At 42.5% G+C, this 14,895-nt stretch overlaps 1 protein-coding gene across 3 annotated transcripts in view; it reads right to left on the reverse strand.

The window, feature by feature from the left end:
• cntnap3 (contactin associated protein family member 3) overlaps positions 1-14,895 on the reverse strand; it is a 226,201-nt gene that overhangs the window by 44,023 nt on the left and 167,283 nt on the right. For all 3 annotated transcript variants that reach the window (XM_046306791.1, XM_046306790.1, XM_046306789.1), the window contains exon 17: positions 6,114-6,335. In XM_046306791.1, coding sequence (XP_046162747.1) covers positions 6,114-6,335 — 222 coding nt within the window. The remainder of the gene's footprint in view (positions 1-6,113; positions 6,336-14,895) is intronic.

Here is a 14,895-nt window from a genome sequence, read left to right on the forward strand (position 1 = left end):
AACTTCCACAAAGCTGAGAACGATCTGAGAGACAAGGCAAGAAGGGCATTCAATGCCATCAAAAGGAACATAAACTTCAACATACCAATTAGGATCTGGCTAATATTACTTGAATCAGTCATAGAGCCCATTGCCCTTTATGGTTGTGTGGTCTGGGGTCCGCTCACCAACCAAGATTTTACAAAATGGGACAAACACCAAATTGAGACTCTGCATGCAGAATTCTGCAAAAATATCCTCCGTGGACAACGTAGAACACCAAATAATGCATGCAAAGCAGAATTAGGCCGATACCCACTAATTATCAAAATCAAGAAAAGAGCCGTTAAATTCTACAACCACCTAAAAGGAAGCGATTCCCACAGAGAGATGAACCTGGAGAAGAGTCCCATAAGCAAGCTGGTCCTGGGGCTCTGTGGGGCGTGTTTGTGTTTATGAACAGAGCCCCAGGACAGCAGTACAATTAGACCCAATAAAATCATGAGAAAACAAAAAGATAATTACTTGACACATTGGAAAGAATTAACAAAAAAACAGAGCAAACTAGAATGCTATTTGGCCCTAAACAGAGAGTACACAGTGGCAGAATACCTGACCACTGTGACTGACCCAAACTTAAGGAAAGCTTTGACTATACAGTGCCTTGCGAAAGTATTTGGCCCCCTTGAACTTTGCGACCTTTTGCCACATTTCAGGCTTCAAACATAAAGATATAAAACTGTATTTTTTTGTGAAGAATCAACAACAAGTGGGATACAATCATGAAGTGGAACGACATTTATTGGATATTTCAAACTTTTTTAACAAATCAAAAACTGAAAAATTGGGCGTGCAAAATTATTCAGCCCCTTTACTTTCAATGCAGCAAACTCTCTCCAGAAGTTCAGTGAGGATCTCTGAATGATCCAATGTTGACCTAAATGACTAATGATGATAAATACAATTCACCTGTGTGTAATCAAGTCTCCGTATAAATGCACCTGCACTGTGATAGTCTCAGAGGTCCGTTAAAAGCGCAGAGAGCATCATGAAGAACAAGGAACACACCAGGCAGGTCCGAGATACTGTTGTGAAGAAGTTTAAAGCCGGATTTGGATACAAAAAGATTTCTCAAGCTTTAAACATCCCAAGGAGCACTGTGCAAGCGATAATATTGAAATGGAAGGAGTATCAGACCACTGCAAATCTATCAAGACCTGGCCGTCCCTCTAAACTTTCAGCTCATACAAGGAGAAGACTGATCAGAGATGCAGCCAAGAGGCCCTTGATCACTCTGGATGAACTGCAGAGATCTACAGCTGAGGTGGGAGACTCTGTCCATAGGACAACAATCAGTCGTATATTGCACAAATCTGGCCTTTATGGAAGAGTGGCAAGAAGAAAGCCATTTCTTAAAGATATCCATAAAAAGTGTTGTTTAAAGTTTGCCACAAGCCACCTGGGAGACACACCAAACATGTAGAAGAAGGTGCTCTGGTCAGATGAAACCAAAATTGAACTTTTTGGGAACAATGCAAAACGTTATGTTTGGCGTATAAGCAACACAAGCTCATCACCCTGAACACACCATCCCCACTGTCAAACATGGTGGTGGCAGCATCATGGTTTGCGCCTACTTTTCCTCAGCAGGGACAGGAAAGATGGTTAAAATTGATGGGAAGATGGATGGAGCCAAATACAGGACCATTCTGGAAGAAAACCTGATGGAGTCTGCAAAAGACCTGAGACTGGGACGGAGATTTGTCTTCCAACAAGACAATGATCCAAAACATAAAGCAAAATCTACAATGGAATGGTTCAAAAATAAACATATCCAGGTGTTAGAATGGCCAAGTCAAAGTCCAGACCTGAATCCAATCGAGAATCTGTGGAAAGAACTGAAAACTGCTGTTCACAAATGCTCTCCATCCAACCTCACTGAGCTCGAGCTGTTTTGCAAGGAGGAATGGGAAAAAATTTCAGTCTCTCGATGTGCAAAACTGATAGAGACATACCCGAAGCGACTTACAGCTGTAATCACAGCAAAAGGTGGCGCTACAAAGTAATAACTTAAGGGGGCTGAATAATTTTGCACGCCCAATTTTTCAGTTTTTGAAATGTTAAAAAAGTTTGAAATATCCAATAAATGTTGTTCCACATCATGATTGTGTCCCACTTGTTGTTGATTCTTCACAAAAAAATACAGTTTTATATCTTTATGTTTGAAGCCTGAAATGTGGCAAAAGGTCGCAAAGTTCAAGGGGGCTGAATACTTTTGCAAGGCACTGTATATATAGACGCAGTGAGCATAGCCTCGCCATTGAGAGAGGCCGCCGTAGGCAGACAAGAGAAGGGAAGACATGCTATGTGCACACTGCTCAGAAAATGAGGTGGGAACTGGGCTGCACTTCCTAACCTCCTGTCCAATGTATGACCGTATTAGAGACACATATTTCCCTCAGATTACACAGATCCACAAAGAATTTGAAAACAAGCCCAATTTGGATAAACTCCCATATCTCCTGGGTGAAATTACACAGTGTGCCATCACAGTAGCAAGATTTGTGACCTGTTGCCACAAGAAAAGGGCAACCAGTGAAGAACAAACACCATTGTAAATACAACCCATAACACTGTATATATACGTAATATGACATTTGTAATGTCTTTATTGTTTTGAAACTTCTGTATGTGTAATGTTTACTGTTAATTTATATTGTTTATTTCACTTTTGTATATTATCTACCTCGCATCCAATGTTAACACATGTTTTCCCGTGCCAATAAAGCCCCTTGAATTGAATTGAATTGAGAGTGTGTAGAGAGAGCGAGAGGGAGAGAGAGAGAGTGTGTAGAGAGAGAGTGTAGATAGAGAGAGTAGATAGAGAGAGAGATAGAGTAGAGAGAAAGTGTGTAGAGAGAGAGAGATGACCATATGAGGGAAATTTGAAATGAGAGAAATTAGGAAAATTGGAGAGAGATAGAGACATGATCAGATGAGCTCCTGCATTTTTCAGCATTTTCTTAAAAAAAGACAGATTTAGAGTTAGATAAACATTGATTTCTTTGTCAGGAACATATACAGGATGCTACCCTCAACAACATACCTTCACTTCAAATCAAAACTCAAAACCTACAACACTCTAACCACTAGGCTACCCTGCCGCTCTTTATAAAGAAAGAGGGAAACAGACAGAGAAAGAGAGTGAGAGAAAGAGGAGAGCAGATACAGTGGTTGGTAGAATTCGTTCTGTTGGTAGGTGATCAAATACTTATGTCATGCAATAAAATGCAAATTAATTACTTCAAAATCATACAATGTGATTTCTGGATTTTTGTTTTAGATTCCGTCTCTCACAGTTGAAGTGTACCTATGATAAATATTACAGACCTCTACATGTTTTGTAAGTAGAAAAACCTGCAAAATCGGCAGTGTATCAAATACTTGTTCTCCCCACTGCATATACAATAGCTGCTATAAGGTGTTAGCAATAGGAAAATAAGATAAACATAGCACAAAATATAGACAGGGTCAACTAGCATAGGTAATGAGTTAGCATGCTAGGTTAGGCTAGGCTAGCAGGTTGGATCAAGCCATGGGGGCTGACATCTTAAGGACTATGGCATGAATGGCTATCAAATAGTTACATAAAAGCTTACAGTACAACCAGACATAAAGTGCCCTATCCCAGTGCAGTTCATTTACATAGGTCAGAGACGCACTAACACTACAGTGTGTTGGGAGAGTCCAGGGCTGCAGGATAATTGGTCCGTGGGTTGTGGCCCAGATGTAGGACAGAGATTTATGAGAGAGCTCCTCACTCTGCCACTGCTTGCTGAAGACTATCCTGGCACCACAATGGTGGAACTAGCTTCCTCCTGATGCTAAGGCTGCAGAGTCTCTACCCCCCCCCAGCTCTGACTTTGATAACTACTTTGAGGAAAAGTGTACTTACTATTCCTGTGATATGTGGTTGTCCCACCTAGCTATGTTAAGACGAAGGCACTAAGTGTATGTTGCTCTGGATAAGAGCGTCTTCTAAATTACTAAAATGTCAAATGTAAAAAAGTAAGACTGAGCCCAGACTGGGTTGGACTGTGCTTTTATACATGTCCCGGTCCCACCTGCCTATTGGATAGCTGACCTGAGGTCACTGCATGTGGCATGTAACTAAAGAGCCCCAGAGGGGGACACAGAGTAGCCTGTAAACAATGGGGATCCTTCCCCACCTCTACACTCTGCAGGGTCAGGGAGTCAGGCTTAAGGTGTCCGCATGCTTCCCAACCGAAACGGTTCGGTAGAGTTTGTGCATATATTATGACCAAAAAATGATGTTTTTGTTTGTTTTGGACTCCCTTGAGGGTTTTTGAGACTGTTCAGACACACCCATTTTTTCTGGAGGCAAGACGGACTTCAGAGCCAAAGTCTATGCACCTTTGTCGGAGATTGGTCAACAGTAAGGATTTTTCATTCAAGTCTTTGTTGTCATTCAACGAGAGAAGACTCGTTTTAATGAATATTTTTTTATTAAAAAATACTGTGCAAAACATCTTAGTTAGATGTAAAAAGAAACGTCAAAATGAATGACAGATTTCTTGAGTTATCTTAGAAAAATGTTGACTGTTTTGAGGAAGTGTATACTGGCTACGACACACTAGCCGAACTTAAGCATGCTGACACCTTGTTGGGGTAGGTAGGCTACTTGTTTTAAGAGTTAGAGAGGGCTGGAAGTGTTCAGGAGAGGGGCTGAAAGCGTTTTCTACACATACGTTCTGAATATAAATCATAAAATGTGTATTTATCAAACCGTGACACATAATACCAATAGAGGCCAACTTCCTATGAACCCCAGGACAATCTGTAGGTTTTACATAGAGTATGGTCCCTCACAAGCACTGTAAGGGATTACTGGCTAAAGACATCCAACATATCAATATTCATTCTCTCATTCTGACTCTGCCTGCAACCACTGTTTGTTCATTTTTCCAGCAAAGTGGATGTTTGTGGATATAACAGACCGAAAGAAGAATCCTCAATATTTGCTTGTAGATAAAGTGTTATACAACAGCCTGTTTTTCCTAGTGTTTTCCTGTCTTTAAATCATTGGAATAGTCTGGTGCAAAAACAGACTGAAAACCAGCACAATGGTACTGATAGGCTCTATATGGCAAATAATTTTCCCAATATAGATGTCTGACGTAGGTACAGAATAGATTTATTAAACCTAGCTTCAAGCAAATGCATATCAATGGACAGATGGCCTGAGAGCAAGGTTGTTTGAGAATGCATGAGCATTAACTATTACTGTGACGGCGGCTGCTTCTTATAGGTGGTGCATCCACTGCATCTTACTGTTGGAAGCAGGGCCTTCTCCTTCTCTTATTAACTTACCTCTTGAACTATACTGTACTGATCAAAACAGTTCAAAAAGGAGAGAAATTTCACAATATTTCAAGCACCAATTCCATCTGGAATTACCGCTACCTATATTTGCAAGCTATGGATTCATAGTCTCTGTTCACCACCGGCAGAGGAAACAGAGAAAACAGAAAACGGCCACAAATGGCTTAATTTCTCTGAATTGCTCTCTGGCACACTCCTGAAGGAGGGAGTGGAGACAAACAGGAAGAATCTCAGGATGCCCCAACTCAAAGGCTGCTCCCCAACTGGGATCCTATTCCCTATGTAGAGCAATACTTTTGACCAGGGGCCATAGGGCTCTGGTCAAAAGTAGTGCACTATATAGGGAATAGGGTAGCTTTTGGAAAGCAGACAAAAACGGCATTATTACAAATGACAGACGTGGATAGGGCTGGTGAATGTAGGAAGCCTAGCACCCGTCACTGAGCCATTTATATCACGCATGCTTATTCCTCTTAATGGCAGACCTGAGTTCAAATGCTATTGAAATTCCCTTCAAATACTTTATCTGTGTGTGCTTGAGCCTGCCTTTATGAACTGATATAGTAGTCCCACAACTGAAAACCCTGCCCAACAGGCACTCCCAGGGCAGGCTAGATCACACGCTTAAAGTATTTGAAGATTTCAAATAGTATTTGAACCCGGGTCTGGTTTATTTCTGTCTCGATTGAGGGAGGGATAGGTAGTGGTCTGAAGCAGCAGTGTTTTCCTACCTACAAATAACTGGCTGTTGAGCTGCAGATGGATGTGACCATCGGCGGGGGCCTTCTGTGTGGCGTTGGGGAAAGCGTCCACACGCAGCGAAGCCTCTTTTACATTTCGCTCCGCTCGAACACGGTGCCACCTGTCGTCGTTTAGTGCCACATCGCCTGTTTCCACCCGCACTTCAAAGGGGCCGTTGCCCACGTCAAACGAGAAGACCACCTCTGTCGGCGCTGTAGGGGGGGAAGGAGGAAAGGAGGAGGGCGGATTGCGGAGGGAAGGAGAGATGGAAGGAAGGAAGGAGAAAGAGATGGTTATACACACCAGATAAGTAGCATTTGGATAGGCGGGTAAATATCCCAAAATGCAGAGTGCCAAATATTATTTTTTTACCTCCAGACATCTAGATAATTTTCCTCCCCTTGTCTTGACATTTTCTTTCCAATATTGTCTATAAAAACACTCATCTGACCCATGTAACTTTCACTGCTCGGACAAAATCCCATTTACACTTCTTCAGTTTTATATCTGACACAACTGTGAAGCTTTTTTGATGGTTGCTGTGACCTTGAGTATCAACAGGAATAGAGAAAGATGAGGGGTTGTCATGCCAATACCAGTACAAAGTGGCCTGACAACATTGTGTTCCAGTTATTTTCCCCCAGATCTCACACACTACATCAAAAACGTCCACTGCTGGCCTGGCACTAAACTCCACTATACAGTAGCTAGCTACAGGTAACTGCCAAAATAAAGGATAGACCAAAGTTTTAAAAGGGAGTTGGGCCACCATAAGCCAGAACAGCTTCAATGCCCCTTGGCATAGATTCTACAAGTGTCTGGAATTCTATCGGAGGGATGCGACACCATTCTTCCACAACAATTTCCATCATTTGGTGTTTTGTTGATGTTGGTGGAAAACACCGTCTCAGGTGCCGCTCCAGAATCTCCCATAAGTGTTCAGTTGAGATGAAATCTAATGACAGATGGCCATGGCGTATGGTTTACATTGCTTTCATGCTCATCAAACCATTCAATGACCACATGTCAATGTCATCCTATGGGGGCATAGCCATGGTAGCCAAAATAATGGCCTGCCCAGCATTTTGATATATGAACCTAAGCATGATGGGATGTTAAAGACGCACCATGCAGAAATCGCTCTGCCATTTCCTGGTTGCTAAAATTCTAAAAGTTTGCCTAATTTCAGTTTATGTGACAAAACAAGCAGGTGTAGTGTAGATGTAACAGTATAACTTTAGACCGTCCCCTCGGCCATACCCGGGCACGAACCAGGGGACCCTCTGCACACATCAACAACTGACACCCACGAAGCATCGTTACCCATCGCTCCACAAAAGCCGCAGCCCTTGCAGAGCAAGGGGAACCACTACTTCAAGGTCTCAGAGCAAGTGACGTCACCGATTGAAACGCTAACTAGCCGTTTCACATCCATTACATAGAGAATCATTGTACCATCTAAACAGCTGTGAAATATATTTTCCATAACAAAATATTATATTTTCAGCTGTTTGAAGCTAGTGTACAAAAACGGGAAGCATAGAAATAACACATAGAACAGATCCTGCGCTTCTAAGACTTCCTTTCAATGAGAATGACAGATCTATAACTCACATTTCTATGTGAATTTGGTCAGGTTCCACATAGTTACATATTGCCGCTTGAATTGATTTTAACTCACGGATCACACCTATGTGGAAGCACCTGCTTTCAATATACATTTTATCCCTCATTTACTCAAGTGTTTCCATCATTTTGGCAGTTACCTGAATGTACAGTATTTTATTCCCTGAAAACATTTGTCATGCATTTTTCTCTTTCATTTTGTCACGCCCTGACCATAGAAAGCTTTTATTTTCTATGGTGGAGTAGGTCGGGGTGTGACTGGGGGGTGTTCTAGTTTATAATTTCTATGTGTAGTCTAGTTTTTGTATTTCTATGTTGGCCTGGTATGGTTCCCAATCAGAGGCAGCTGTCTATTGTTGTCTCTGATTGGGGATCATATTTAGGTAGCCTTTTCCCAACTGTTGTTTGTGGGATCTTGTTTTTGTATTGTTACTTTTGATCCCTACAAGGCTGTACGTTCGTTTGTTTCTCTTTATTATTTGTGTTGCTGGTTCACATTCTAATACATTTTGATGAACCCAAATCACGCTGCGCCTTGGTCTACCCATTTCGACGAACATAAAAAAAAAATGTTTTTTATTTATTTCACCTTTATTTAACCAGGTAGGCAAGTTGAGAACAAGTTCTCATTTGCAACTGCGACCTGGCCAAGATAAAGCATAGCAGTGTGAACAGACAACACAGAGTTACACATGGAGTAAACAATTAACAAGTCAATAACACAGTAGAAAAAAAGAGAGTCTATATACATTGTGTGCAAAAGGCATGAGGAGGTAGGCAAATAATTACAATTTTGCAGATTAACACTGGAGTGATAAATTATCAGATGGTCATGTACAGGTAGAGATATTGGTGCGCAAAAGAGCAGAAAAGTAAATAAATATAAACAGTATGGGGATGAGGTAGGTAAAATTGGGTGGGCTATTTACCGATAGACTATGTACAGCTGCAGCAATCGGTTAGCTGCTCAGATAGCAGATGTTTGAAGTTGGTGAGGGAGATAAAAGTCTCCAACTTCAGCGATTTTTGCAATTCGTTCCAGTCACAGGCAGCAGAGAACTGGAACGAAAGGCGGTCAAATGAGGTGTTGGCTTTAGGGATGATCAGAGAGATACACCTGCTGGAGCGCGTGCTACGGGTGGGTGTTGCCATCGTGACCAGTGAACTGAGATAAGGCGGAGCTTTACCTAGCATGGACTTGTATATGACCTGGAGCTAGTGGGTCTGGCGACGAATATGTATTTAGGGCCAGCCGACTAGAGCCTGCAGGTCGCAGTGGTGGGTGGTATAAGGGGCTTTAGTAACAAAATGGATGGCACTGTGATAAACTGCATCCAGTTTGCTGAGTAGAGTATTGGAAGATATTTTGTAGATGACATCGCCGTAGTCGAGGATCGGTAGGATAGTCAGTTTTACTAGGGTAAGTTTGGCGGCGTGAGTGATGGAGGCTTTGTTGCGGAATAGAAAGCTGACTCTAGATGTGATTTTAGATTGGAGATGTTTGATATGAGTCTGGAAGGAGAGTTTACAGTCTAGCCAGACACCTAGGTACTTATAGATGTCCACATATTCTAGGTCAGAACTGTCCAGAGTAGTGATGCTAGTCGGGCGGGCTGGTGCAGTCAGCGAACGGTTGAAAAGCATGCATCTGGTTTACTAGCGTTTAAGAGCAGTTGGAGACCACGGAAGGAGTGTTGTATGGCATTGAAGCTCGTTTGGAGGTTAGATAGCACAGTGTCCAAGGACGGGCCGGAGGTATACAGAATGGTGTCGTCTGCGTAGAACGTTACACATTTAGTGTATATGTTTATACAAAGGTCTTCCTAACTGCCCATCTTGTCTGAATGGATCATTTTAATTAATTAAAGTTGTAAAGTTGTGGGGCGGCTTGCTTTAGCTTTTTAAAAATATTTTTGAGGTAGTGGAAGAAGTTTAAAAAGTTGTACTTTACTATTTAAAGAAAAACAATTACATATGGTCAAAGTTATATTTACTAAAATAATTTGTTTGATTATTTTGATAGACTACTATAATACTATGTCTACATGTAGTCAGGTGTGCAAATTTGGGCACTTTGGCCCTGCAAGCTTTCAGAAATGAAAACTTATTGAAACACCATTTTACCAGTATTGAAATTGTTTTTGATAATGGCTGCGATCGTACTATTCAGGAATGTAAATATTTTTGACATTTTTCTTAGACGGCCATAAACAAACAATTTCCATCTCATCATTAAACATACATTTTAGTTGAAAATGAAATATTATACAACACTTTATGAATACATTTGTACATGAACTTGTATTGAATATTATTTTAAGTGATTTTTAAGGTTTTCCTAATCTTAATAATTTAACACAACGCCTGAATGTATAAACTTGCCTTTGTGACAGCTGAAAACATGTATTTATCAGAAAAACTAGATTTTTCCAAAGGGATCAGTCCGTGTACATGCACTCTTTCTTCAGGTTCTCACAGCACAAAGACTCAATAAGGTTCTCAATGTTGCTGCAGCTGATCACTTTGTGATACCGTAGTTTGTCCGCCATGGACTGGAGGTTGGTGCGGGTTTTGCAGAGGCGTGTGTCCCTATCCTGGCCAGTTGGCTTGACAACCCTAAAAGGACATCTTTTGCAGAATTCAGTGTAGGACATTTTAATCTCTGAATATTCCCTCTTAAAATTCTGATAAAGGTTCTGAATTGTGCCATTCAAGAGGCACTTCTGCTTTTTCTTCTTGTTCCTCATTAGTGTGTCCTTTTTCCCTGTTGGTGCTCCACTGTTGGCATCACATTCATAGAATCTAGTGATTTTCTCTTCTGTGGCTGTGCTAATTATGTGACACTGCTTTTTCCTGGGGTATTGAAGACTTGTCAACATGTTTTCATTTGCCCTTTGACCAGACCATACTTTCTCAGGATGTTGCCTCTGAGCATTTTTGAAGCTACCTGTTTGTCCAGTTGAATTGCTAGGGATAGAGATCCCAAAACCCTTCTATGGATTATATGGCAACAACACAACAAACCAAATGTTATTTGTCACATGTGCCGGATACAACAGGTGTACATTAGAACTTAAAGAACTTACTTACAAGCCCTTAACCAACAATGCAGTTAAGAAAATATGAAAATAATTAATTAATTAATTAATTAATTATATATATATATATATATATATATATATATATATATGCCATTACAACGCCTAATTAAATAGCAGCAGTAAGTAACAATAACGGGGCTATATACAGGGGGTACCGGTACAGAGTCAATGTGCAGACGCACTGGTGTCGAGGTAATTCAGGTAATATGTACATGTTGGTGGAGTTATTAAAGTGACTATGCATAGATAATAATAAAGAGGAGCAATGCAACTGTTCTGGGTAGCCATTTGATTTGATGTTCAGGAGTCTTATGGCTTGGGGGTAGAAGCTGTTTAGAAGCCTCATGGACCTAGACTTGGCGCTCCGGTACCGCTTGCCATGCAATAGCAAAGAGAACAGTCTATGACTAGGGTGGCTGGAGTCGTTGACAATTTTTAGGGCCTTCCTCTGACACCGCCTGGTATAGAGGTCCTGGATGGCAGGAAGCTCCGCTGATGTACTGCGCACTACCCTCTGTAGTGCCTTGCCATCGGAGGCCGAGCAGGTGCCATACCAGGCAGTGATGCAACCATGCTCTCGATGGTGCAGCTGTAGAAACTTTTGAGGATCTGAGTACCCATGCCAAATCTTTTCAGTCTCCTGAGGGGAAATAGGTTTTGTTGTGCCCTCTTCATGACTGGCTTTGTTGTGCTTGGACCATGTTAGATTGTTGGTGATGTGAACACCAAGGAAATTGAAGCTCTCAACCGGGTCCACTACAGCAACGTCGATGAGAATGGGGACGTGCTCTGTCCTCCTTTTCCTGTAGTCCACAATTATCTCCTTTGTCTTGATCACATTGAGGGAGAGGTTGTTGTCCTTACACCACATGGTCAGGTCTCTGACCTACTCCATATAGGCTGTCTCATCATTGTTGGTGATCAGGCCTACCACTTGTGTCATCGGCAAACATAATGATGGTGTTGGAGCCGTGCCTGGCTGTGCAGTCATGAGTGAACAGGGAGTACAGGAGGGGACTGAGCACGCACCCCTGAGGAGCCCCTGTGTAGAGGATCAGCATGGCAGATGTGTTGTTACCTACCCTTACCACTGGGGGACGGCCCATCAGGAAGTCCAGGATACAGTTGCAGGGGGAGGTGTTTAGACCCAGGGTCCTTAGCTTAGTGATGAGCGTTGAGGGCACTATGGTGTTTAATTTCATGGCTACAGGCATGAGTGCCAGGGGTCTGTAGTCATTTCGGCAGGTTAACTTAGTGTTCTTGGACACAGGGACCATGGTGTTCTACTTGAAACATGTTGATCTTACAGACTCAGACAGGGAGAGGTTGAAACTGTCAGTGAAGACACTTGCCAGTTGGTCAGCGTATGCTCAGAGTACACGTCCTGGTAATCTGCCTGGCCATGCGGCCTTGTGAATGTTGATCTGTTTAAAGGTCTTACTCACATCGGCTGCATAGAGCATGATCACACTGTCATCCGGAAAAGCTGATGCTCTCATGCATGTTTCAGTGTTACTTGCCTCGAAGTGAGCATAGAAGTTATCTAGTAGGCTCATGTCACTGGGCAGTTCTCAGCTGTGCTTCTCTTTGTAGTCAGTAATGGTTTGCAAGCCTGCTACATCCGACGAGCGTCAGAGCCGGTGTAGTACAATTCGATCTTAGGCCTGTATTGACGCTTTGCCTGTTTAAAGGTTCGTCGGAGGGCATAGCAGGATTTCTTATAAGCTTCGGGGTTAGAGTCCTGCTCCTTGAAAGCGGCAGCTCTACCCTTTAGCTCGCTGCGAATGTTGCCTGTAATCCATGGCTTCTGGTTGGGGTATGTACGTACAGTCACTGTGGGGATGACTTCACCGATGCACTTATTGATGAAGCCAGTGACTGATGTGGTGTACTCCTCAATGCCATTGGCAGAATCCCGGAATATATTCCAGTCTGTGTTAGCAAAACATTGAGACTTCCTTAGGTATCGTGCACCAGCTGTTGTTTGCAAATATACATAGGCCCCCGCCCCATGTCTAACCAGAGTCTAACAAATTCTTTGTCCAATTTGAGGTGAATAATCGCTGTTATGATGTCCAGAAGCTCTTTGAAGTCATAAGAGATGGTAGCAGCAACATGATGTACAAAATGATTTACAAACAATGTGAAAAAACAAACAAAATGGCACGGTTGGTTAAGAGCCAATGAAACAGCAGCCATCTTCCACAACAACCTGTTCAGAAGGAGTGATAGGAGTGGGAAAAAGGTGCTCATGCAGTAATAAAATAAAAACGTCACTTCTCAAAGCCTACTTCTTAACTCTTCTTTAATTTTGATTTCGACACAAATGAAAATGTGCCCATGTATTGATGTTTCAGCATTCTCTCAATTAAGAGTTCAGTGGGGCGGCAGGGTAGCCTAGTGGTTAGAGCATTGGACTAGTAACCGAAAGGTTGCAAGTTCAAATCCCCGAGCTGACAAGGTACAAATCTGTCGTTCTGCCCTTGAACAGGCAGTTAACCCAATGTTCCTAGGCCATCATTGAAAATAAGAATTTGTTCTTAACTGACTTGCCTAGTAAAATAAAAAGAGTTCAGTGGATGAGTAATATCTACCATCTTAGTATGGATGAAGCCTGACCTGGAATATGAACCTAACTGAAGCTGGCTAGCTGGATAATATCCTGAGTAGATTTAACTTGCTTCATAGTATACCACTCTGATCTTGTCCACATTCTGACTCTGCCCACATTTTCCCGAAATATGTCTACACATTACATTTACATTTACATTTAAGTCATTTAGCAGACGCTCTTATCCAGAGCGACTTACAAATTGGTGCATTCACCTTATGACATCGAGTGGAACAGTCACTTTACAATAGTGCATCTAAATCTTAAAGGGGGGGTGAGAGGGATTACTTATCCTATCCTAGGTATTCCTTAATGAGGTGGGGTTTCAGGTGTCTCCGGAAGGTGGTGATTGACTCCGCTGTCCTGGCGTCGTGAGGGAGTTTGTTCCACCATTGGGGGGCCAGAGCAGCGAACAGTTTTGACTGGGCTGAGCGGGAGCTGTACTTCCTCAGTGGTAGGGAGGCGAGCAGGCCAGAGGTGGATGAACGCAGTGCCCTTGTTTGGGTGTAGGGCCTGATCAGAGCCTGGAGGTACTGAGGTGCCGTTCCCCTCACAGCTCCGTAGGCAAGCACCATGGTCTTGTAGCGGATGCGAGCTTCAACTGGAAGCCAGTGGAGAGAACGGAGGAGCGGGGTGACGTGAGAGAACTTGGGAAGGTTGAACACCAGACGGGCTGCGGCGTTCTGGATGAGTTGAAGGGGTTTAATGGCACAGGCAGGGAGCCCAGCCAACAGCGAGTTGCAGTAATCCAGACGGGAGATGACAAGTGCCTGGATTAGGACCTGCGCCGCTTCCTGTGTGAGGCAGGGTCGTACTCTGCGGATGTTGTAGAGCATGCGGATGTTGTAGAGCATGAACCTACAGGAACGGGCCACCTGTCTACACATGTGTCTCATACTCATACTCCACTGTGTCCGCATTGTGACCAGATTTCCTGGTCCATCCCTGTATGAAAATTATTTAGATATTATTTTAAAATAAAATAAATAAATATTAAGACACATATTGATTCCATCAGTCAATAGTGCCACCTGTCAGTGATTTTAGAAAGTGGAATACCAGAGAAGTAGACCATGATTTCATACCCTTTAAATTGATGTCTAAAGTGCTGGAAAAGTGGTCAAAATCGCAGTTGTTTGTAAAAGGTTTGGGGGGAAAAAATGTTAATGCGGTTACTTAAACAGCTGTATCGTTAGATTAGAAGCAGATATTGTTGTTCTGATTCGAATAGCAGAGAATATATATATATATGCCATTTAGCAGACGCTTTTATCCAAAGCGACTTACAGTCATGTGTGTATACATTCTACGTATGGGTGGTCCCGGGGATCGAACCCACTATCCTGGCGTTACAAGCGCCATGCTCTACCAACTGAGCTACAGAAGGACCAGAATAAAAGGAACATTTCATACGCTCTAACTTTTTGTCTAATT

The sequence above is a fragment of the Oncorhynchus gorbuscha genome, linkage group LG16, assembly GCF_021184085.1.
Source record: "Oncorhynchus gorbuscha isolate QuinsamMale2020 ecotype Even-year linkage group LG16, OgorEven_v1.0, whole genome shotgun sequence".
In the NCBI taxonomy this organism is placed as follows: domain Eukaryota; kingdom Metazoa; phylum Chordata; class Actinopteri; order Salmoniformes; family Salmonidae; genus Oncorhynchus; species Oncorhynchus gorbuscha.